This window comes from Cydia pomonella, chromosome 19 (genome assembly GCF_033807575.1).
Source record: "Cydia pomonella isolate Wapato2018A chromosome 19, ilCydPomo1, whole genome shotgun sequence".
Lineage (NCBI taxonomy): Eukaryota > Metazoa > Arthropoda > Insecta > Lepidoptera > Tortricidae > Cydia > Cydia pomonella.
Window position 1 is genome coordinate 8,149,986 of NC_084721.1, and position 23,159 is coordinate 8,173,144.

General features: G+C 39.9%; 1 protein-coding gene across 3 annotated transcripts in view; it reads right to left on the minus strand.

Moving 5' to 3' along the window:
• The window catches only part of LOC133528700 (uncharacterized), a 31,970-nt gene that overhangs the window by 4,386 nt on the left and 4,425 nt on the right, over positions 1-23,159 (minus strand). Inside the window, exon 1 of one of the 3 annotated variants that reach the window (XM_061866170.1) lies at positions 8,521-9,561. The exons of 1 other annotated variant lie outside the window; for it this stretch is intronic. In XM_061866170.1, the coding sequence (XP_061722154.1) occupies positions 8,521-8,833 (313 nt within the window). In that variant the 5' untranslated portion in view covers positions 8,834-9,561. Of the gene's footprint in view, positions 1-8,520; positions 9,562-23,159 lie in introns of those variants that run through there. One more of the 3 variants, XM_061866172.1, reaches the window with a different exon arrangement.

The window sequence follows — 23,159 nt, forward strand, 5'->3', positions numbered from 1 at the left end:
GAGTTCAGAGTTCATCAATGTGTTAAGAGCCCATCAACGTGCTCACTAGCGCCACTGGAAAATAATTGTGATTGTTTAAATTTAACGATAGCTATTTAAAAATGGGTACTTAAATACAAAATACAGTACGTAGCTTTTGTATTTAAGTACTTTTTGAATACATCAAACTTTTATGTCGCTGGATTCGTCGATCTATGAACTCAAAACAAAAACGGCCGTTTTAACTTTTGACGCCTAGATTGACAAATCCAGCAACGTATAAACTATTATGATTTATTTAAAAGGTACTTAAATACAAAATACAGTACGTAGCGGCCCCCTTTTTTAAATATTTATCGTTAAATTTATAAAATTACAATTATTTAGCAGTGGCGCTAGTGACCACGTTGATGGGCTCTTAAGTTTCGCTATGTCGCTCGTTTTCACCGGATTTCCGTGTTGACGCAAGTCACGTGATGGTGACCAGCTTGTCGACAGCTATATTATATTATGCAAAGTCGAGCGACATTGCTTGGCACACGCTCACTATAGTCACTATCACTTTTCGCGGAATATTTAATCCTCTAGCTGCACTCTATCTTTGCGCGATTTCGTTACGAGCTCTACGGCGTACTTACATAGTGGTACAATAAGTATAGAGATGAAATGGTAGAGCCGGCAGATGACTGAAAGAGATGCTCTTATGGAACTTTCTGTAGGAGTATTAGCAGAGAAAGCGCTATAATTGTTTGTCTCTGTCACAGTATCATTTTTTTTATTCCCCACCGTAAATTGTAGTATGCCAATGTCTGTCCGACTTTGGCATCGTAGCTCTCCAACGGATGGACCGATTTCGATGCGGTTTTATAATATACGTGGAAGCGAGTTTCCTTGAGGTGGTTCTTAGCTATGTTTGATCGAAATCAATTCAGCTGTTTGAAGAGTATTAGCTTTTTCCCAAAATGATGTAAGGCATTTTTGGCATGAAATGGACTTTTTTGCCATATAGCGTAGAGGTGTTTTACATTTTCAATTTAATAGTTATAATAGTAATCGCTTACAGAAGTGCGACGAAAACTTTATACACGGTGCTTACGAGACCCCGAAAGATTTTAACCAGGCATTTCTTAGACCAATAGAAGGAAAAAATGTCATATGAGTTTAGGTCAATTTCGCCAAAAAAATTGTTACGCTCCGTGTGCTGAGGGCCTAACGCCACTGTTGACCGGTTATTACAATCAGAATACGCCTCCAGTATGCTTAAGTCTGCGCTCTCGGATTATGTATTGTAACTACTTAGGTATGTTCAACACAATATTTTATTGTTATGAATGAATAAAGAATATGTGAGGTTATATGTTATACATACGTAGGGCTGGTCTTTCCAAGAGCTTTGGCTCGCTCGCCCAAACATTTCTCCTAGTAGAATCAATAGGCAACCGTCAACCAATAATATTTTATGAAAAAGGCCAGATACTGTGAATTATATTTTCTAAGCTTTTAACTTTACATGATTTCTGATATTGCTGGCGTGAGTGGCGTGTAAGTCACTACGTCATATAGTCTGCAATCAATCATCACGGCTAGCAGCTACGATTCACAATGCTTACCGACGTATTTGTAAGAGAACCACTATAAGACCTTTGATTACACGTTTTAGTTACGACAGCAAGGCACAGTCTTAGGGTGGCATTGATGGGGATTTGACACAAACTTACAGGCGCGTACTGAACATATTGGTGAAAAGCTATACAAAATTGTCACAATTGAAAAGTGTACGCAATTGATGATGGGTGGATCAGCTTGATGTACGAGGTGATCTGTAATCTGATGAATTGTTTGAAAAGGTTATTAGAGCTAATCTAAATTATTGACTGAAGTCATAACTAGTGAGTATTTTTAGGGTTCCGTACCAATTGGTAAAAAGGAACGAAACCTCACTTACAGTGCGACTCTTGTCTGTCTGTATGTTATAACATTTTAAACTCCCGCGTTTTGTACAAATTTTTAATGATATTAACGGGTCTATCGCGATATAAATTATTATTTTTACCATAAATCCGACGTTTCTGCTGGGTCGCACCAGCTCGGTCACGGAAGGCTGACGTCCCAGCAAAATGTCAAGGGAAATATTGGTAAACAACACTAAACCACCCATAATTTGTCTACGGCACGGCACACAACAGTAACACTATCCGCCCACTGATCCGGTCCGTTGGGTTGGTCAGATCTGGTGCAACCCAGTAGAAATGTCGGATTTAAGGTAAAAATAATGGATTCATATCGCTATAAGTCCGTTAATATTAAAATATCTGTATGTTTTTCTTAAATCTATCAAAATCAATGATTCTCCTCGTAAAAAATATTTAGGACACTTCTTGTGTACCTGTTCTACATTGCAACAACATCAATATGCGAAGAGCGTTTGATGTGTTGACTTAAAGTTCAGTAGAAAGTAGAAAAAAATAGGAAAATGTCGGGAATTTCTTAAATTTTAGCATGGAGTATGAAAATTGTTTTCATTTTTGTACAATAAAGTGTTTTACTACTACTACTAAAATTGAAAATTTCCAATAAGTTGGAAAAACTCCGGGCACTGACACGAAATAAAAAATAAAATAAAATCTTGTGAGTGCCCGGAGTTTTTTCAACTTATTGGAAATTTTCCGCAACTTGTACTTATGTAAGTACTCGTGGAGGAACTAATGCAGTGTTTAGATTAAAGTTAAAGAAAATTTGTTTTTCCGCGATACCGAATATTCCCTATTATTCTTGTTACACCTTGTATGATAACATTGTACTGTACGTAATAAAACGAATAAATGTGAACTTTCGTGAGACCATCTTATTTGACATAAGTGGAATAACTAACGTGGCCTAGGCAGTTATCCCCATAGCCAGCAACGAGTTTAAAATCATTCGGTGCTGTAACTATTCAGCGCTTTTCTCTATTCTCGGTAATTCGGCCGGATTCGTAGGTGATTTATATAAACATAATCGGCAATCGGCAGTAAATAGCAGAATGCTCAATGCTGCTTATTGTACCAATGCTATATTTAAACTTTAAAACGCCGCACTATAAATTGAGTAGAATAACAAAGTAATAATATTAATTTCAAGTTTTGAGTTCTGAAGCCAGTAGCAAGCCCTTTTTACTCTTTTTCAACTGTCCGTCTGACCGACCGTCCATCTTTCTGCCCGTCCGTCCGTATGTAAAAGGAACTTTACCTAGGTACTCGGAAACAACAAGCCGTAATATGGATAAAAATTAAATTTAAAACATAAGCGTTATAAACATAGCGATAACACGGCACCCGAAAGAGTGTAAGTAATAAAGTTACAAGTCTGTTTCCTCGCAAGTGTATCGGAAAACCTTGTATGAAACATGTGCGCATTGATAACACAATCTCAGCAAAAAACTCTGGCTTATTAGCTACCTAGCCTTTATTAACACCAAAGTGGAGGACCCGCGCGAAATCGCGTTTTCATACAAACGTAGTCCTCATTTTCCTCTCTGGATATTCACATTATTGAAAATATTTTGACATAATTTGTTGTATATCAACCACAGCTATGCCCCTACGTTAGATTTTTTTGGAATTTTTAATTATTATGAGAGTTTGGAGCATTTAAATATTTGTATGAAAAACTGTTTTTCGCTCCTAGTTTTAACAATAATCAAAATCGAATGAATTCAAACGTAGGAGCATAGCTATGGTTAATATACATCAAATTATCTAAGAATATTTTCCATAATGTCAATATCCAGGGAGGAAAATGGGGACTACGTTTGTATGAAGAAGCGGCCGTTCCCTTTTCCCGTCCCCAGTTATGAGTAAGATTATCCCTAAATATTATTTAGGTATTTATTTATTTCAACCATTTAATACTGCCTCGGGTGCAGTGACCAACATAGCACGTTAGCACGCGTGTGTCATTATGTTCTATTAAAATAATTACAAAAACACTAAGAAACGTACTACTTAAGGAACGAATGAATCATTGTTTTGAATATCGGGCATAACCCAGTTATCTGGACATCGTCAATACTTTTACCAAACAGGCGGGAACGCCAGTTGTGTAACGTGCTTAAGGGAGATTCCTTTAAGAGGCTGCAGGAAGCTCGGCCGAATTTCACCTTCCCATACAAACGGAGTTTCGTTCTCATTTCAAAACTACGTGTTGGATTTTAATGAAACTTTGCACATACAATAACATGAGGTATATCTATGCCTGTAGTTAGTTTATATAGGTCCAGCTTATAAAACAAATGAAATATAGCAAAAACAAGTTTTGTATCTAAACCTTAAATTCGCTGTATTTTTACAAGCTATTATTACCTATGTATGTAATATCTATGTTTGTACAGTCGCCATCAGATATATCTGAGCCGCTGAGGTGCTCAAAAATATCTAAATACGCACTCTAGCGCCTTGACAATAGAGACAAAAAAGTAACAGTGGACCGACGCCTTTGATGTTTGCGTAAATGCTGACCCCGCACAAGAACATAGTAGGGGTTTCACAGACTTACACAACTGCCCAAAAGGACAGCTAGATAAAACAATATGGGCGGCCCGGTAAGTATTACCGAGCTACTAACAATGGCGATGTATGCAGCTCGGGTGCGCGCGCATTTGCATGCATATGTAAGTCGGGTGACAATGCAATATTATGGTACCATCGAGCTGATCTGATGATGGAGACAGGAAGTGGCCATAGGATCATTAGGAACTCTGTGATAAAATAATGCAAACTGAGGTTGGGGTTGTTAGAATTGTCTCGATGAGTTTTACTCGCCCGTGGATGGAAAAGTACAGTCAGCGATAAAAGCAAGTATCAAAAATGCAATTTTTGCCAAAAACTTTTTAAACTATGGTATCTGAAGCTACATAGACGAATTACAGGCATAGATATAATACCTTATCCTATTGCAAGTTTCCGAGCAATCTAGTTTGTCGTTTTAAAATGAGATCGAGCGTAACTACGTTTGTATGGAGAACCGAGCCTGCTGCGGACTCATAAGTTTCAAACTATGTAATTTTGCTTGAGCTGATAAACATCTAGGTCTATTAGTTGGTATACATCATCAGGAATTTTATAACGTATTTTTTTCTTGTGTCAATATTACTGCAAGTACATAATAACTAGTGGCCCTTTGAGCTGTTATGTTAAAACTGGAAAAATGTTTGGCTCCGCCATTTTGAAAAAAAATCCAAAAACAGAATCGACAAAAAGTTCTACTTATTTAATCGTCGAACCTGCTCACAAAATTTCACGAAAATCGATCCGGACTTGCGACTTGTAGAGGAGAACATCCGGAAATACGAAAGCATTTTTACTCAAGCTGAACCGGACACCTTCGCTAAGGCTCGATCTATTATTACATAACTTCATACGTACGTACAGCAATAAGTTACTATATTTATGTGATCTGTTTAAAATAACTTTAGGACCCTATAATTATGAGACTGATGTCAGTCGAACAGTCTAACAAAACCTGATGAAGACTTTTAGAATTTAAACTTACATTAAACTTACATTTTGATATAAAAAAAGATGTAATTTCCCGCGTACATAACGCTATGTCTGTCGATAATTGGTCGTATATACATGTATTGGAGTGATCGAGACGCACGAGCGAATGGTGACAAAATGAAATCATTTTGAAGTCATTCATAATGTAAGTATTGACTTAGAATCATTATAACTATTTTCATTTGTTCGGGACTTATGATGGGCCCTTGAAGTGCATATGTTTATACGTGTTTCTTCATTAGATTGAAGATGGAAAGTAATATCGATACATTTGTGATACCTTTTTAATATGCAAAAAGCACATTCTTCAATATACCCCTGCATTATCAAGCGCGTTAGTTAACTACAGAGTGGCCCAAAAATACGTCGATAAAGAATTTTGGCTGCTGCATATTGTTGATAATTGGCTACTTGACAGTTTTTTTGTAATTTTGATTTCTCTGAGGATCAAATATCTATATAGGAAACACAAAGATCAGAAATGAGAGTTAGTCTGACGCTCGCACTCGACGATTGAAACGCCCCTAACAAAATGATATTGTAATGTGACGTCCCATTAGGTACATTAGTTTGTCCTAAATGTATGGAAGATCAAGATAATTGCTAAAATATTGCGTATGTGTATAGTTGTCATACACTTTATTTTTTAATAAAATGAAAGGAATCGAATGGTATCATTTTCTTTTTTCTTTTCGAAAGTAAAATTATATATATCTTTTTTGAGACTTTGGAGCCTTGTATTTTTTATAATCTAATAATGATATAAATTCCCCTTTTTTTAAAATGGATGTCTCATTTTCTATCCATTTAGCTAAATTTTGTTATAATATTCAACATGTGTCAATTTTCACAAGTTTATGTATCAAACTATCAAAGCTAAAGTAGGATATATTGAAGATAGTTAGTTTCTTGCCTTTAATAACTTTAGTTTTAAATTTTAAGGCCATGTTGTAAAAGACGTCTAAATATGAAAAAAAAATCTTTGTATAAACGTTATTTAAATATTTTTGTAGCTGACTGTACCTGCTTGTTTGGCAGTAAATCTGAGAGAGCTCGCATTATTACAATCCGGACATGAATGTTTTACCCCTGTACGTGTCTGTTAAGTATCTTCATTATGTATTCCGCTCGGCCGTACCGTAGCCCATAATTTAAGAAAACGAAGGAATAAAGCGCTTGGCCAAGTATCTCCGTTACGTAATTTGCCCCAGCGGCGGCGTAATGAGGGATAGATGGGCCGGAACAACTTCACGGCTGGACGCGCAGTGCAATCATTATCACAAAGTTTTTGGGGATTAAATATCTTACAAATTAGCAAATTGAACTTCAATTTGCTTTTATGTAGACATTGGCTGTTGTTTAAATATTAAAGTAGCTAAACAAAATGAACGATTATCCACCATTTGTTTGTTAAATTGGATCCTTTATTCAAACAAACCAAGGTGTTTTATTCAAGGTGTTTTATTCAACGAATTCAACTTGTCTAAAAGTGAATTATTTAAAACTGGGATCATCAATGTAGAATTGATTCCTAAATATTATAGAATCTATAACATATGTATGTATGTATAATGTTAATGTATATCGGTGTTAAAACATATTCATGTCAGTACAAAAGAAAAAATAATAAAATATAAAATAAAAATAAAAACAATTATAACTTAAGGCTAGCTTTAGGCTAGTCAATAAGTCCCCCCCGAGCTGTCCCCGGCGCAAAGGTACCCATCACACTAGCATGTATAATTTCATAAACTTGCTACGTATTTCTGGTGTATTGAGTGAGTGCCTTCTCGGAAAGTATTATGATTTTTGATTGGATCGGTTCTAAGTATCAATTAATGTTGATTGCCATTTTTTGTATTAATTATTTAAATTCATGTAAAATCATCGACACATGAATAATAATATAAGTTGTTTTAGTGTTCACTGTCGGTTTCATGTACCTTGCACCAAAATAAATCTCCTACCTAGTACACATGTCTCTTTGAAGATCATTTTACTGGGTAGTTCACCTACCGTCAAATGAATGTTTTCTTTGTTTAGAGTTTAGATCTTATATTTGTTTTAAAGAACGGGTCGTTAATCGTTAACGAATATTTTATGCGTCCGTAGCACTGTTTCATGAATGTCTCGTAAATTTTACGCGTTCTGTCGTTAAAATAGTATTTGATAGATCCGCACTTACTCGCGCCCATAAAATTCCGATATCCATAAAGTTATCGGCCACAGAAATTACACTTAGTTTTTTTCTCTTAGACGTTGATTCCTGTAGCTTGCAGAAGTAGCCCAACGGGGGCAGCGGGGGCGTGGGTGTGGGGGCAATAGAAAAGAATAGTGGGTTCACCCGCCCCCCTACTATACATAAGTATAGACGTCTCATCTCTGAATTGTGAAATGAATACATTTAACCTTACGAGCCAGCGAAGCATCTGGAAAGGCGGAACAGTGCCTAAAGATAGCTGACCCGCCCGCCTTAATTGGAAGTGCTTGTAGGAATGAAGGTATTAACCCGGAAACGAAAATATACTTGATAGGTACTTGAAGAAAGGCTCCCGATGTTCAATATGTTAGTCGTACTTTAAAGATATTTAAAAAAATGTCAATTATTTCTTGAAAATTTCAAGAATGACAGTTTTAGTCTTACCTAATTTAATCTACGATGGTAAAGTATATAATAGTCAATGACACAAACATGCGGTTTAATAATATATTTATGGCTCACATTTGGTGCAATTGTAGTGTATTGTGTGTGCCACGAAGCGCAGTTAACACGTTGTTCTACTATGGTACAGGTAGTTTTGCAGTGTTTGCCCTTGTTAAAGTAATTATGTTTAGTAATCCTCTAGGAATATCTAGTCAAGGTACTACGGTCATTAGGTAAGTGGTTCTAGTTAAGGTATGTTAGGTACAGTATTTTTAGGGATAGAAATTATGCTGTAAAGTCGTAATTACAGTTGTAAAGAGGAAAAAGTGGCAAAGGAAGCGTTTCGGAAGTGTGACCTACCGGTGTGGGGCATTAAGCATGTGGGCATTGGTGTAGTGCTGGTCTGGTCTACAGTGTGAGACACCTTGCGCTGCGCGTACTGCGCGTCCTTGGGCTCCCAGAAGAACACGTAGTAGAGGGAGAGCATGATGGCGGCGAGGGAGACGCAGAAGACGTAGATGATGACGGTGAGCACGCGCACGCTCTTCTTGTCGCGCTTGCGTTCGTAGAGCGCGTCGAGCACGAGCTCGTGGCCGGCGCCCGCGCCCGCGCCGAGCCGCACGGACCCGCCGGTCGACCGCATGCTCCCCGTAGCGAACGACTTGCTCGACATGTTGGACGCCCGCCCAGCACCGATGCACCGCCGCACTGCTGGCCGCCCGCGTTGAATCCAGGTAAATGGGGCACGCTTATCGAATGGCCCAGTTGGCCCGCTGCGCGGCCGAGTCGCGTCGCGCGGGTCACGCTCGTGTCTGCTGCTTGACACCTCCTGAGGCGGACTGCTTCATTATTCCCGCCGCTCCGGACTTCATTTGTTTATCCTTTAATTTCACGCACGGTACATGCGAATCTATTCCAGTTGGGCTGACGTAGTCGCACGATCGTGATTCGTCTGTCATGAAGCCGCCTCTGAGTTTACATTGTTTCGGGTTAATGAGCTATTATGTTTTTATTCAGCTCTTTTAAATTTTTGAATATTCCGGAAACAGTATAAGTCCAGTGTAAGTATCACAGTGAGTATATGCACGATAACACAGAACAGTTATTGTGTGGTTTGAAAGGGGTCGCGGCAGGTGTTATTTGTGTCGAGAGCGGGTCGAGCTATAACAATACGCTAACGAAGTTAATTCAGAAGAGGTCGTTCGTTGTTATGACAGCGAGTGTCGGCGGCACAGCGGTGACAGGAGCGGCGCGTCGCCGGGAGCGCTATCCGTGTAATACTGTTTCCTACCGAGAGTAGGCGAGCATTCAGCACCTTTAACCAGTATAACTGTATCCTTGAGGTCCTTGACATCTATGCTTAATCAAAAATCCCGCCTATTTTGGTTGTTCTTAGGCGAACGTACGCCTGTGCCCGTAAACGAGTGGGAACACGGCCTGGGGAGGCGCGCGCCGCCGCCTCGACGTCCGTTGTTCCTCGTCGGCGCCGTCACGCTGCCCGGATCAATAAACATTTCGCGAATAATTTGCACTTTGCAATCATTAATTCCATGCCCTCCTTTTTTCCTCAAGATTTAAGTTCGTGCACACGTTACGCCAAAAGAGTCGCTCGTTAGGTCTTTTTTATTTTAAAAGTTTTTGATTAATAGCCATAACTATCAAAAGCGGAAAACCATGTATGTAAAATAAGTACAGCATGGATATAAATGAATGAAATATATATAAATTGGAATACCAAGATCTCGCACCTTTAGTGCAAGATTGATATTGCACGTAAAATCGTGCGCGATCTCGCAAGATTTGTAAGAGTGCTCAGCTATACATTCCATGATTTGCATGACCTAATTTTCCTAATACAAAACCAGTATCTCTACGGCACTTCGAGGGTAAGAATTGAAGACACCGAATCAGGCCATCGCGGAGTCAGACAGTGTGTGTTCTCTTGCTACAGCTGTTCAATCTCGTAGGCGGACACGTCATGAGAAGGGTCTTGACGGATTGGAATGAAGGCATACGGATAGGCAGGCTCCTCATCAATAATCTACGCTTTGCAGATGAACCTACCATTATAGGCACAAATGAATCTTAACTTGACGTGGTCCTACAAAGGGTACGAAAAAGAGCGAGGTATACGGTCTCCTTATTAAATGATCCGAGACTAAGCTGAAATTTGCGTAAAGGACAGGCCCCTTAAACTGAACTGAAAAACTATCAGATCTGGATACTATTCAGGGTGCGTAGCCAATGTGCCAATCGATTACGCTCCGTAGCGAACGAAACGCAACTGTCTCTGTCGACTCTGTCACAATAATATGAAGGAGTGATAGAGAGAGATGACTACGCTACGCCACGGGGCGTAAACAATTGGCACGTAGGCTAGGCACCCTGGACTTCATTTGCATCAGATCGCTGATTACCGTGAACGGCGATCAGAAGAGCTCAGCTCGCAAAAACCGTAGTAAGGCGGATAGAGAAGATCTGGCGGAACAGAGGAATCAACCAATGCAACCCAAACCAAGCTAATGCGCACCCTTTTCGATATTTCTGTATGGTTCGGAAACCTGGACTCTGAAAGCGAGTACTCGGAGTAGAATTGATGCATTTGAGAAGTGGTATAGGCGCAAGAGGATTCCATGGACGGCGCGTAGCGTCAATCCTGACGGAATTAAAAGTCTAGTGCCATTTATCAACCATGTTATATGTAATTATGCATTAGAAATCGTAGCTTTGCGAGATCTCGCAAAATACCGAGATGTTGCGAGATTGAACCTCTTGAATCTTGCAAATACCGAGATCAATAATTATGCTGCAAGATTGCACTCCCCACGGCACTCTTCCCTAGGTTTATGAGATTTGCATAGCTTTTTAATATTATCTTAACTTAGGTACTATCGGGGACATTCGCGGTGACCCATCTTAAGGGCGCAAAACTTTTAAACGTCTTGCAGGCGGTGAGGCGATAACTACTACATACTACCTACATACTACATACTGCCTACATAGTAATACCTTTTTTCATGACGATCAAATTCATCAAATACAAAAGGCGGACAAGATGATGACACATAGGTATTTACGCTTCTAATGGAACTCAAAATCTCCTTACACCATTATAAACTGCTCCCTAATCCTTACTAAGTAGATAGTGAAGTAGCTAATAAAGCTACCTACTTACAATTAGGCCCGTATTACAAGGTTAGATCGCAGCGACGTTTGATAAATATTTACCAGCGCCGATATTGGCTATTTCAAACGCGGATTACGATTGTTCTGTAAACGAGACGTCTCTCGGAAAGCCAAGTACCTGCCAGTTAAATGACATTTCATAAACCTTATTGCAACGAGATAAGGTCTACAAATGTTCAATTATGTGTGTTGCTGTTGGTACGGCTCCGATGGGGCCGGGAATTACGGGTAACGAGTTCAATTGATTTGATTTCAGAATTGTATTAGTGTTGCACGTGTAACCCGTATGAATATGAACGGTATGGAAATATGAACAGACAACTCAATCCCACCAAAAACATTTTCATGTAAAATGTAGCCAAGACGAGACCATAAGGCTCGCACCGTCAAAAAGATATCCAATCTCTTGAAGAGCCAAGCTTCTAACTCTACAAGGCCTAACTTCACAAACTCTACTAAAATATTCCCCATATAAACATCAACCCCCTTCCCCCCCCCCCCAACGCCCTTTCCCCCCCTTTTCATCCAACCTTACGGGGTGATTTTAGGATTGAAAACTATTCTATATCCTTCCCTATAACAAAAACTAACTACCTGACATGCCAATTTTCAACTAAATTGGTTCAGCGGTTATTGATTCCTCATACAAAATTCCACCCCCCTATTCACCCCCTTAGGGGCAAAAAAAATCAAGTTTTTGAATTTTTTTGTTAGCTTAGCTTAGCCGGCTTGGCTTCCTAGGGCATCAAGAAGTACGCTAAAGGTTTGATGATCATCAGTGAGTGAGTCAGTGACGAAATCGGGGTTTATTAGATATGAATAAAATCGAAAGTATGAGAGCATAAGGCAATTGAAATTTTTTATGTTTAATAAGTCTACTATTGACATTATATCCCGAGAATTTTGTTTATCTGGTATAATCCAAACCCAAATTATGAGGGTTCAAAAAAATGGCGAAGCGCTTCGAGTACAAGGTAGGTAGTGCTCTTGCGCTTCGCTTTGCTCGTCTTGACGGGGGCACTATACAGTGCCCCCAGATTATGTACCTACTACCTACCCACCAACCAACCCATTATAAACTACTCCTTAATCCTTAGGTACTAAGTAGATAGTGAAGTAGTTAATAAAGCTACCTAAATGTTCAACCTGATAACCATATCAGGTGGACAAATTGAATTTTTTTATTTATACTACGTCGGTGGCAAACAAGCATACGGCCTGCCTGATGGTTAGCAGTCTCCGTAGCCTATGTACACCTGCAACTCCAGAGGAGTTACATGCGCGTTGCCGACCCTAACCCCACCCCCCTCGTTGAGCTCTGGCAACCTTACTCACCGGCAGGAACACAACACTATGAGTAGGGTTAAGTGTTATTTGGCTGCGGTTTTCTGTAAGGTGAAGGTACTTCCCCAGTTGGGCTCTGCTCTAGATCTGGAATGACATCTGCTGTGCTGTGCCCTACCACACAAGGCGAGATGACATTCACATTGCCCATACCTCTCTTTTGGACGTAGTTTAAGGACATATCCGGGTCCAATTTTGGGACTCCTTTGAAGTAAGGAAAATAATAAGTACTTACTCATTTTTCGGGTTTCCAAAGGGTAAAACGAGATCCTATTTCTAAAACTCCGCTGTCCATCTGTGTCTGTCCGTCGGTCACCAGGCTGTATGCCATGCTGTACATATACCATGATAGCTAGACAGTTGAAATTTTCACAGATGATGTATTTCTGTTCCCGCTATAACAACAAATACTAAAACGTACGGAACCCTCGGTGGGCGAGTCCGACTTGCACTTGTCCGGTTTTTTATTTATTCATAATGTGTCGGACGAAGTTCATCTCATATTTAATTTTTTTACGGTTCCAAAACTTCTAGTTCTAAATGCCTTACATTTGATTGATTTAGGTTTGACCATACTGTACTCGTACATATTGAAAGACATTGTTATATATTCGACCTTTTTGCCTACTATTTGTACTTATTTATTTATTACCTGCCTTTATAATAATTCCTTAATTATTCCTAGAACACAAATTCAATTAAATAAATCTAAAGGATGTATTCTCCTAAATTACCTAAGTACATGCTTGGTATTTTACAAGATTATAAAATAATCTTTCAATACGCCGTGCATTATTGTAAAAGCTTCGCGGTGCCCGTCTATTCACCAAACATTATGTGGTGGTAACAGGTACGTGTGCTGAGCTCGTTCTTAATTTATTTACTACCTACGCATCTTTCAGTAGTATCTATTAAATATTTTATTTATAATTTCATGGTATTACACCGTCTCATTTATATTTATACAGAAAACGCCTGAGCCGCAGACCAAATACTATAAGCCCCCACGTAAACTGGTGATGGTGCTCAGTGAAATACCACCCTAAATAGTAACCTAAAAAAAAACCCCATCTGATTATGGCAAGAACTAGTATAGCTCAATGGCTAGAACAGCCGATTGCAGATATAAGTAGACGAAAAATAACGCCTGAATCTCAAAATATTTTTGCAAATACTGTCAGTTTACTGTAACGTACTCTACGTTACAGTAAACTGACAGTAACGATTATTTCCCGGTTAACGGAGACCAGACTTAGGTATACTGGGGGCGTAGCCATCATGCCTATCGTTTACGCTCCGTAGCAAAAGAAACGTAACTGTCACTGTCGCACTAATACGGAAGAGTGATAGAGAGACACAAAGCGTTTCGTTTTCGTAGTGTATAAGCGCTAAGCCAATGTCACCTTAGCAAGGTACTCTGGAGGCCAATTTGAACGTACATTTTTGACATAAAAATTAAGTATATCTAAATGCTTTTTTATGACAATCTGACTCCGGTGCGTAGACAAGATGCAAATCGTTCACGCTCCGTAGCGTAGCGTAGTTATCTCTCTCTATAACTTCCAAATTAGTTCGATAGAAACAGTTGCGTTTCGTTCGCTACGGTGTGTTATCGATGCACCCTGCCCGCGTAGCCAACGTGCCTATCGTTTATGGTTCGTGGCGTATCGTAGTAATCTCTCTCTATCACTCTTCCATATTAGTGCGACTGTGACAGTTGCGTTTCATTCGCCACGGAGCGTGAACGATAGGCACGTTGGCTACGCGGGCTGGTCTGTTTACAGCGCATCGGTTCGTAAGCTTTGTGATTTTCTCCCCTAAAAGCTTCCGTTGGCATAGACCCCATCGGAATCCTTCGTGTAATGCGTTCTAAACACGCTCGTTGTTTTATATTAATGAGTTTCTACTTAGTGAAAACGTCGAGGGATTTAACCCTCGTGCTATAATATCTTACAGTAGGCATGTCAGTCAAACACAAATACAACACTCTTATTATACAAAGTTTGAATGTTTTTCCAATTAGAATAGCTCAATTTTAGGCTGTGGTAAAATGCTATAAAAATGTAAAGTAATACGAAAATAAAAAACGCTTCCTTGAAACAAAATGATCGCCTGCAACGATATAGAATAGAAAAGAGAATAGATATCATTTATTCAGACAACACAACATCAATACAAATAACACATATAGCAAATACAAGACATAGATCAACAAAACAGTAAAAACGGAGATGTGAAGCCGGAATGGTCTCCACTCACTCCACTCAGCAATGCAGCTGGAACGACTAGCGTGGTCAACGGCGCTGGATTTATGTGCAGCTAGTGGGGTGTGCGGGACAGCACAGCCGGCCTAGCCAAAGTGACATCGACAACGAAACGCTGTGTGTCTCTCTATCACTCTTCCATATTAGTGCGACAGTGACAGTTGCGTATCCGTATGCGAATCGAAAGATCGCTACGGAGCGTTAGCGATTTGCACGTTGGCTATGCGGCCAGGTACGCCTTATAGGTAATAAATAACAAAGACGGGATGCGGAAAAAGAGGACGGAAGGCTTTTTAGGGTTCCGTAGCCAAATGGCATAAAACGGAACCCTTATAGTTTCGCCATGTCCGTCTGTCTGTCTGTCTGTCTGTCTGTCTGTCTGTCTGTCTGTCTGTCTGTCTGTCTGTCTGTCTGTCTGTCTGTCTGTCTGTCTGTCTGTCTGTCTGTCTGTCTGTCCGAGGCTTTGCTCCGTCGTCGTTAGTGCTAGAAAGCTGAAATTTGGCATGGATATATAAATCAATAAAGCCGACAAACTCGTACAATAAAATCTAAATTTTTTTTTTTTTTTAGGGTACCCCCCTACACGTAAAGTGGGGTGAATTTTTTTTTTCGCTTCAACCCTAGAGTGTGGGGTATCATTTGAAAGGTCTTTCAAAACTAATATCAAGAAACATTTTTTGATAAAGTGAATATATTCGGAGATAATCGCTCCGAAAGAAAAAAAAATGTGCCCCCCCCCTCTAACTTTTGAACCATAGGTCCAAAAAATATGAAAAAAATCGTGGAAGTAGAGCTTAAGAGAGACATTAAATGAAAACTATAGCGGACATGATCAGTTTAGCTGTTTTTGAGTTATCGCAAAAAGTTTTCCCTTCATAGTAAAAAGACTTACTTTAATTAGGTACTGATTATGCAAATTTGCCTATTTGTTTAACTCGGGTGAAAGGTACCGTTTCATCCCTTGGTTAACAATTTACTATACTTTAAGATCCAGTTTAGCTTATTGTGACGGAAGAGTAACTACGGAACCCTACACTGAGCGTGGCCCGACATGCTCTTGGCCGGTTATTTTTGTATAGTAGCTTCATGCAGCAAAACTTTGTATTTATAATATATAGTAATTACATTTTGCAATGAGGAGGGTAAGTGAATGAGGTAACTTACTGTAAATGAGAGGCTGTCGATTCACGACAGCCGCAGGCTGGAGTCAATTAAAAACTCGAGTTTGCAATATTCTTACCCCCGGAGTAACCATGATTTGCATCACACTTGCGAAAAAAAACTAAATTTTGAGAATTATCTGGAATACTGTGACATTTCAAACAGTCGTCCGCCATATTGTAATTTTTTGACAGGTTAAGTATCGAAGGACCAGACCCATCCGGCATTCAGCCACAATTGAAAATTATGTAAAAATATTTTAAACGGGTATTAAATTTAAATAAGTGTTACACTTATAACCTATTTGGTTCGTATGAATTAGTGACATAATTAAAAAAAGCTGGAGGTAACTCCCGAGGGAGTTAAAGCTTATTTCCACTAGCCATAACTCCCCCGGGAACAATATAAGGTAAGTTGGAGTAAGACTATCACCGGGGCAAGACAACCACTTGTATGGAGTCCTCATACTGTTTGTCTTGCCCCGAGCAAAATAAACTATGACTGTTCCTCTTATCCCACCTTACCTTAGGCCTTTGTCGTTCAGCACACCTGCATGAAACAAGATCTTTATCCAGCGTGATGAAAATTGGATTCTACACACGATTGTGACACGTAGGATTGTGACACTTGCTACGCCGTAGCCCGTAGCATTGTTTACTCTGCGCATAAAATATTAGGTACAGCCGATAACTATTTGTCATAAACAAAAATAATTCCGGTTGCAATCCTTAGTAATTACCAAGTATTTCATTCCAAAGATATTTTAGATACAAAGTCACCTGACTTTGTATCTAAAATATCTTTGGAATTCATTTTCAAGGAAATAGTACATTTCGATGCTAGTGCGGAAAGTATGTCATTACTTAAGAATAATATTTCCGCACGTGTATCGAACGACGTTTTTTAATACAGTTGCGAAAAAATAAAAAAACAACAAGTACTTTTTTATGCATGTTCTATAAGACAGAAACAATGGTAAATATAAAATATTATACTATTATTGACCTAAGTATCGTTACTTACGATTATTTGTGTATCGTATATTTAAATTATATGAAAAGAATATCGAATGTTGCCTTTGGAAACTTAAAACATTCTTGCAGTAAGAAAAACGCCTCTTCTTTGACAGGCGTTTCGGTAGGTATTCCGTTCCATTCAGACAACTTATTAAGAACGGTTTTACAATATTATAAACTAAACGTGTTACAATGATGAAGAGGTAAGTAATAAAATATGAAATATGCTTATACTCGTATTTATTATTTTTACATTAACAGTAGGTTTTTATTACGACTTTTAAAGGAAACTAACATTAACACTCATCAATAAGTAGTCATGAATTGGAACAAGTGGAAAAGTAAAAAGCACTAGTTCGCGAAATCCAACTTTCCGCACGCTAAACAGCTACGTAAAGTAGCACTTTATGAGCAACTGTATTAAAAAATCTGTTAAAATCAATTTATCTGTTGAAAATCTGTTAAGATTTTTTTACAACATTGGTGGCAAACAAACGTTCATTTAACCTGTTACTAAACGGCAACATATGAAGTATGTATGGAATTATGGATGCTTTTAAATCCAATAAGTTATCATTTTTGTTTTCTTGCCATTGACTGATTACTGAAATAAGCCGATTATGGTGTGTGAATACAGCACGTCGCCTACGCCTCCATGTATAAATGTATCGATTCTCTAAAGTAATTTACTTTTGCTAATTGTGGGCGTTAGAGTCAGCTCTCCAAAATATTAGGTACTTTTTAGGTTTCGTACCTACTAAAAATTCAATGTCAACCAAAATTAATGCCAAGAATTTTCCTGAGAATCATGTTATCGGCTACGACGTAGCACTACGACTGACCGCGACCGAAGCTCAGCAGTGAATGACAGGCCAATTCGAACATGCACTAACATCTGAATGATATCTAATAATGTTATTTTTCTCTCGTACTTCTACGTACACGAATTGGCTTATGAGTTTATTACAAATTTAATATTCTGCTCCACCACACATAACAAGCGTAAGTCATATTCTTGTGCAATAAAGTACAAGTTCAAACTGATAATAGTGGCCTATTTTACTTACGGTTGTTATGCTTGGCTGGGTAGTTTCGTAATCTAGGTTCTACGTCAGATTTTAGCTACCGTGAAATTTCTGCCCATCCCAACCGCTACAATGCTGTGCTTGTAAAAAAAATGTGCAGTGAAAGGTCGTAGCAAACTTTCAACATAAAAACAAAATGTGGATCATATAAAAAAAAAAAATATCCGTTTAGCTTTGTGGGTTTATTTGTGGGTCAAATATCTCTGTTTGCCACTGCGTGCGTGGAGGTACTAGATAAGTTCGGTAGTTATCATAAAAATCGTATTGTCATAGACAATTGCAGTCAGTCAAACCTTATTAATCCAAGACGTTGCGCGCAGCGGCTTGGAGGATTTATCATGCACTCGCATTTGTGGGAAACTGAAATTGCAACTATGTTGTTATTTCTCATCGTTTTAGCGTGCTCCCTGTTGCATAATAAAGCAGACGGAGGTTAACTTTTTGCAACCTAATTAGGTACAAGAGTTTGGCGCAGTACGGTTTTTTGGTGAAACTATTGGCAAAAGTCCGGTTTGTTAAGCACTTAGCCCTTGTTAACAACTTAACTTTTATCATGTGTATTGTTATCTAATACTTAATACATTAAGCGTCATGTTTCAATTAAACACTACTGAGACGAGCTAACCGGTTCACAGCATGCTCATAAAAGCGTGTGTATTGTTACCTAATTCCCAAAACATTGCCTCGACTCTAGCTCATATTTAGTATAACTTGACCACACGAACAGTAACAACCCATAGGCAATCGAAGACCACAGTTAAGTACTGGTTTACTGAAGCGATATGCTCGATTAGGGTTGAGAATGACAGCATTTAGTCGCGTGGCGGCGTACACTTGTTGCGCGGTTCATAAAGATAATTTAGCGGAATAACATGCCCGTTTGTTGTAACATACAGCAAATCGAGGGATATATTCCGATTTTATTGATATTTTCACTTGCATGAGGATCATATTGTATCTCATATGAACAGAGCTTTTTGCATTTAGCACGTGAAGCTGAAATGTTTTTGAATTTTCTTTAAAAATAAAAATGTTAAGTATCTATATCACTACATCTAATAAAACAAAGTCCTCCGTCGCGTCTGTCTGTATGTTCACTTAAAAACTACTGAACGGATATTCATGCGGTTTTCACCTATCAATAGAGTGATTCTTGAGGCAGTTTACGGTGCATAATTTGTTAAGGTTTTGTGTAAATCCGTGCGAAGCCGGGACAGGTTGCTACTACCTATTATATGATTATTTATTCCGCTTGATCTTGATCCCTTGATATTTTAAGGATCTTTAAGTCATAATATTACTGGAAAAGGCAGAAAGACGGAAGAAGGTCTTACGATAATTACGGAATGTTTTCAGTTTCCTCAACGAGTAGGTAATGCCTGCTGGACAAATGAAATAGTTGAGTAGGGTAAAACATACTAGAACCTACTTTAATATCCTTCTTGATATTGTCCAGATCAGTGTCATCCAAAGTTAGTTTGCTTGGTGAATACTGACAGTTCTTAGCTATCTCTCATTAGATTTCGGGGTTGGTCCCATAGTATAAGTTGCTCAGTCTAATCCCACAACCTCCCTGGCAACGGGAATGCGCATATGGCCACAATATACAATACAATTGCGTATCAATATTACCTTACTTGCATGTAGTACACAACTAAACCGGTAATTTATAATTGCGTAATTTACATTTCTATGTAATAATTTCTTAGTAATGTAGGAAAGTTAAGGCCTATTTTTAGTTCAGTTATTTTAAATAGGTTGTTTGTTTGTAAAAGGCTGTTTGTTTTCTAAAAAATAAAAAATACAATAATTGTGACATTCAAATAATAATCCTACTTATAACAAAAAATATTCGAGTTACTTTTGGACCATAGTTAAGGACTTTCGGACCCTTTTTTTTTTTTTTCTTTTTCGTCCAGGGGGGAAAATGCATTCCGCATACCACCCGGGTGCGGGGGGTGACCCGAGTGGTTATGTGGGACTCCCGTCTAGGCTAATGAGGCCCACGGTATACCCATTAAAAACCCCCCATATGCCACCTCGCCGCCTTATTGGTGGGGTTACGGGAACACTTGCGTACTCATCCGCGACCCCACTGGCGGCAGCCGCCCGCGAGCGGCTCCTTCGCGGATACCCGAAGGCCCATCACGCGAGGCGCGCCAGATGGTTCGACGCGCCTTCCTCCTCGGCCTCCGTCCTGCAGTGTAGCGGACCCCCCCGAGCCCGCCACAAGGAGGCCACGGGCGCCAGAAAACTCCCCAGCGCCCGGCGGCAGATGAGGTCCATGGTTCTGCCGCAAACCACAACTCGGCTGCAGAGGACAGGGAGAACGGCACACCGTAACACCGACACTCCTCTTCCTCTGCAGCCCCACCAACGCCGCTACAGCGGAACGGCCCCGCCAAGGTCGCAGGGGATAGGGAGAGTGGCGCATCGTGATACCATCACGCCTCTTCCCCTGCGATCCCACCTCGGCCGTCGAGGATAGGGAGAACGGCTAACCGCAATACCGACACTCCTCTTCCTCGACGGTCCACCTCCAACGCGTCACAAGCGGGCTTATCAAGCCCACTTGGAGCGTCCTCCTCGGGCCAGCCAGCACCTCAAACAGGCCGGCCCTGGTTGCCTCTTCGCTTCACCGTGGGAGACCAAGCCACGGCTACTAAGCCCCTCCACCACGACAAGGTGGGCAACCCTCGGGGGGAGGACTTTCGGACCCTTTTCTTTTTTTTTTTTTTTTTTTGATGACCCAGGGGGAATCCGTTATGGATCCCACTGGCCCGGGAGAAGCCGAGTGGGTATGTCCGACTCCCACGGACTAAACCCCCTGGGGTGTTCTGGCGCTCGCTTTGTTGACGGGGTTTCGGGAACACGGTTGCAGGCCACCGATACCCTGCCGGCGTTGCCCTTGCGGGACCATCTTTTCGGGCTGCTCGAGCAGCCTACTTCACTGAAGGCACCTCGGAACACGCGAGGGCCTTCCAGCTCGGAACCTCTTCAGGCGGGTGATGGAACTCCCGACCCATCACCCGCAGGGTTCCGTTAGGGTGGCAGCATTCGGGCCGCGAAGGCTCTTCGCCGCCTGCCCGGCCTCCTGCGGCGCTGAGGGAGCGAGCTCGCATCATCCTCGCGCATTCGCTCTGCCGCCTCCTTCTGCGTCATGACGGTGACACTGAAGGAGGTCACTGCCGCCCATGCCTCCTCACTGTCCACCATACGGCGGATTAGCGCCGGCAGTGAGAGGTCACCTCCTATAGGGACTTTCGGACCCTAACCTAACCCAATCCAACTATAAGGTAGCTTTACAGTACTAAATAATTTGTAAATCAATCAATTGTGTAAATGATCGGCCTTAACTCGTAGTGCTAACTGAAACAGTATATTGGGAGGCGAGGGCGCAATTGGGTTAAACGGCTAATTGGATTAGAGAAACCCCTCGCGAGCGACGGGCCTTCCCAGGCGAACTTTTTGACATGTTTGCATAAAATAACAACGGTCGATTATTTTATTTTTTCTTAGCGTACGACCAAAATTATGGTTCCGGCATAAAAATCATGTTACGGCTAAAGTTTCGCTATCGACCAAAAAATTGCCATGCCATGCCGAAATTTTACGTTTAGAGTTTAGACGTTTTATATAATGATACTTAAGTGAATTATAATTAATCTTTCTTCATTAGAATAGACTTGATCCGCCCACGCCCTTTGACGGTTTTTTTAATTGTTTCATTGTTCATATCATATGTAGGTAAATGTTCATAAAAAGAAAGCCTACCGAGATTTTGTTCGTTGATTTTTAAACGTGTATAAAAGTTTCCGTTGCGGCTGAAACTGAGTTCAAAACGGAACCTTCGGTTTCGGCATCAAATACCATTTCAGTCGGACTCGGACGCAACAAAAAACTTCCAGTCTTTTGGGGCTGTTATTAGTACTTAGATTTAAAATTAACATTCGTTTAAAAAATAAAATTGCAAGTAAAATTTTAAATAAATATTCGTCACGATTTTGGGCTTAAAATTTATTTTCTTCTCTGTCTGTTTTCGAAACCCTAAGGCATGAAAATAGGGACGAGAGGAGGTTTTTTTTTCATTAAAGGCCTGTAGCTTTACCACGACTGCCTTAGCAGTGTTAAGCTGACATATTTGATAACGTCTGCGTAACTTATTTTCTATACATCTCGCTCGCACTAATATGCCCGTACGAGCGCGATGCATAGGAAGTAAGTTACGCTCACGCTAGCGATTACTGTCAGTGTAAAGCCGGTGGTAGCCGTACTTTTCAATCTTTAGACACGTTATTTTAAAATTATATTAGTTTTGTTTTTCCTTTTGTTGTACAGTCAGCGTCAAATACTTTGTAGCTGTCAAATTGGCCAAATAGTTCGGTACACCATACTAAATATATGGTGTACCGAACTATTTGGCTACTTTGGTTTGGTACCTATATTAAGGTGTTGGTAATTTATTGTTTAATCCCGTACATATTGAAGAAAGAAAGAAACTTACTAGCACGACAAAAGAAAGACAATAACAAATTTATAATTAATTTGCGGTCATCTTGTTGGTACAGTCAGCGTCAAATACTTTGTAGCAACCAAAGTAGCCAAATAGTTCGGTACACCATACTTTAGTATGGTGTACCGAACTATTTGGCCACTTTGAGTGCTACAAAGTATTTGACGCTAACCGTACCTACCTACTTGTAAGATGTTTTATATTTTAGAACATCACACTAGGGAGTCGTGATGCTGGATCGTATTTGTGTCGTACATTGTCACATGTGAAGAGTCAAATGTGATTAGATATAAAATCGAGCGCACATTACCAAAATCCACTTATTTTTTCTTTTACACAATTTTACCACATCATTGGCTTTGTTGTTTCTACACGACAGCCAAAGGCTGTTTAGTTTCAATCAATTTAATTTAAAATATCCTCGTTAATT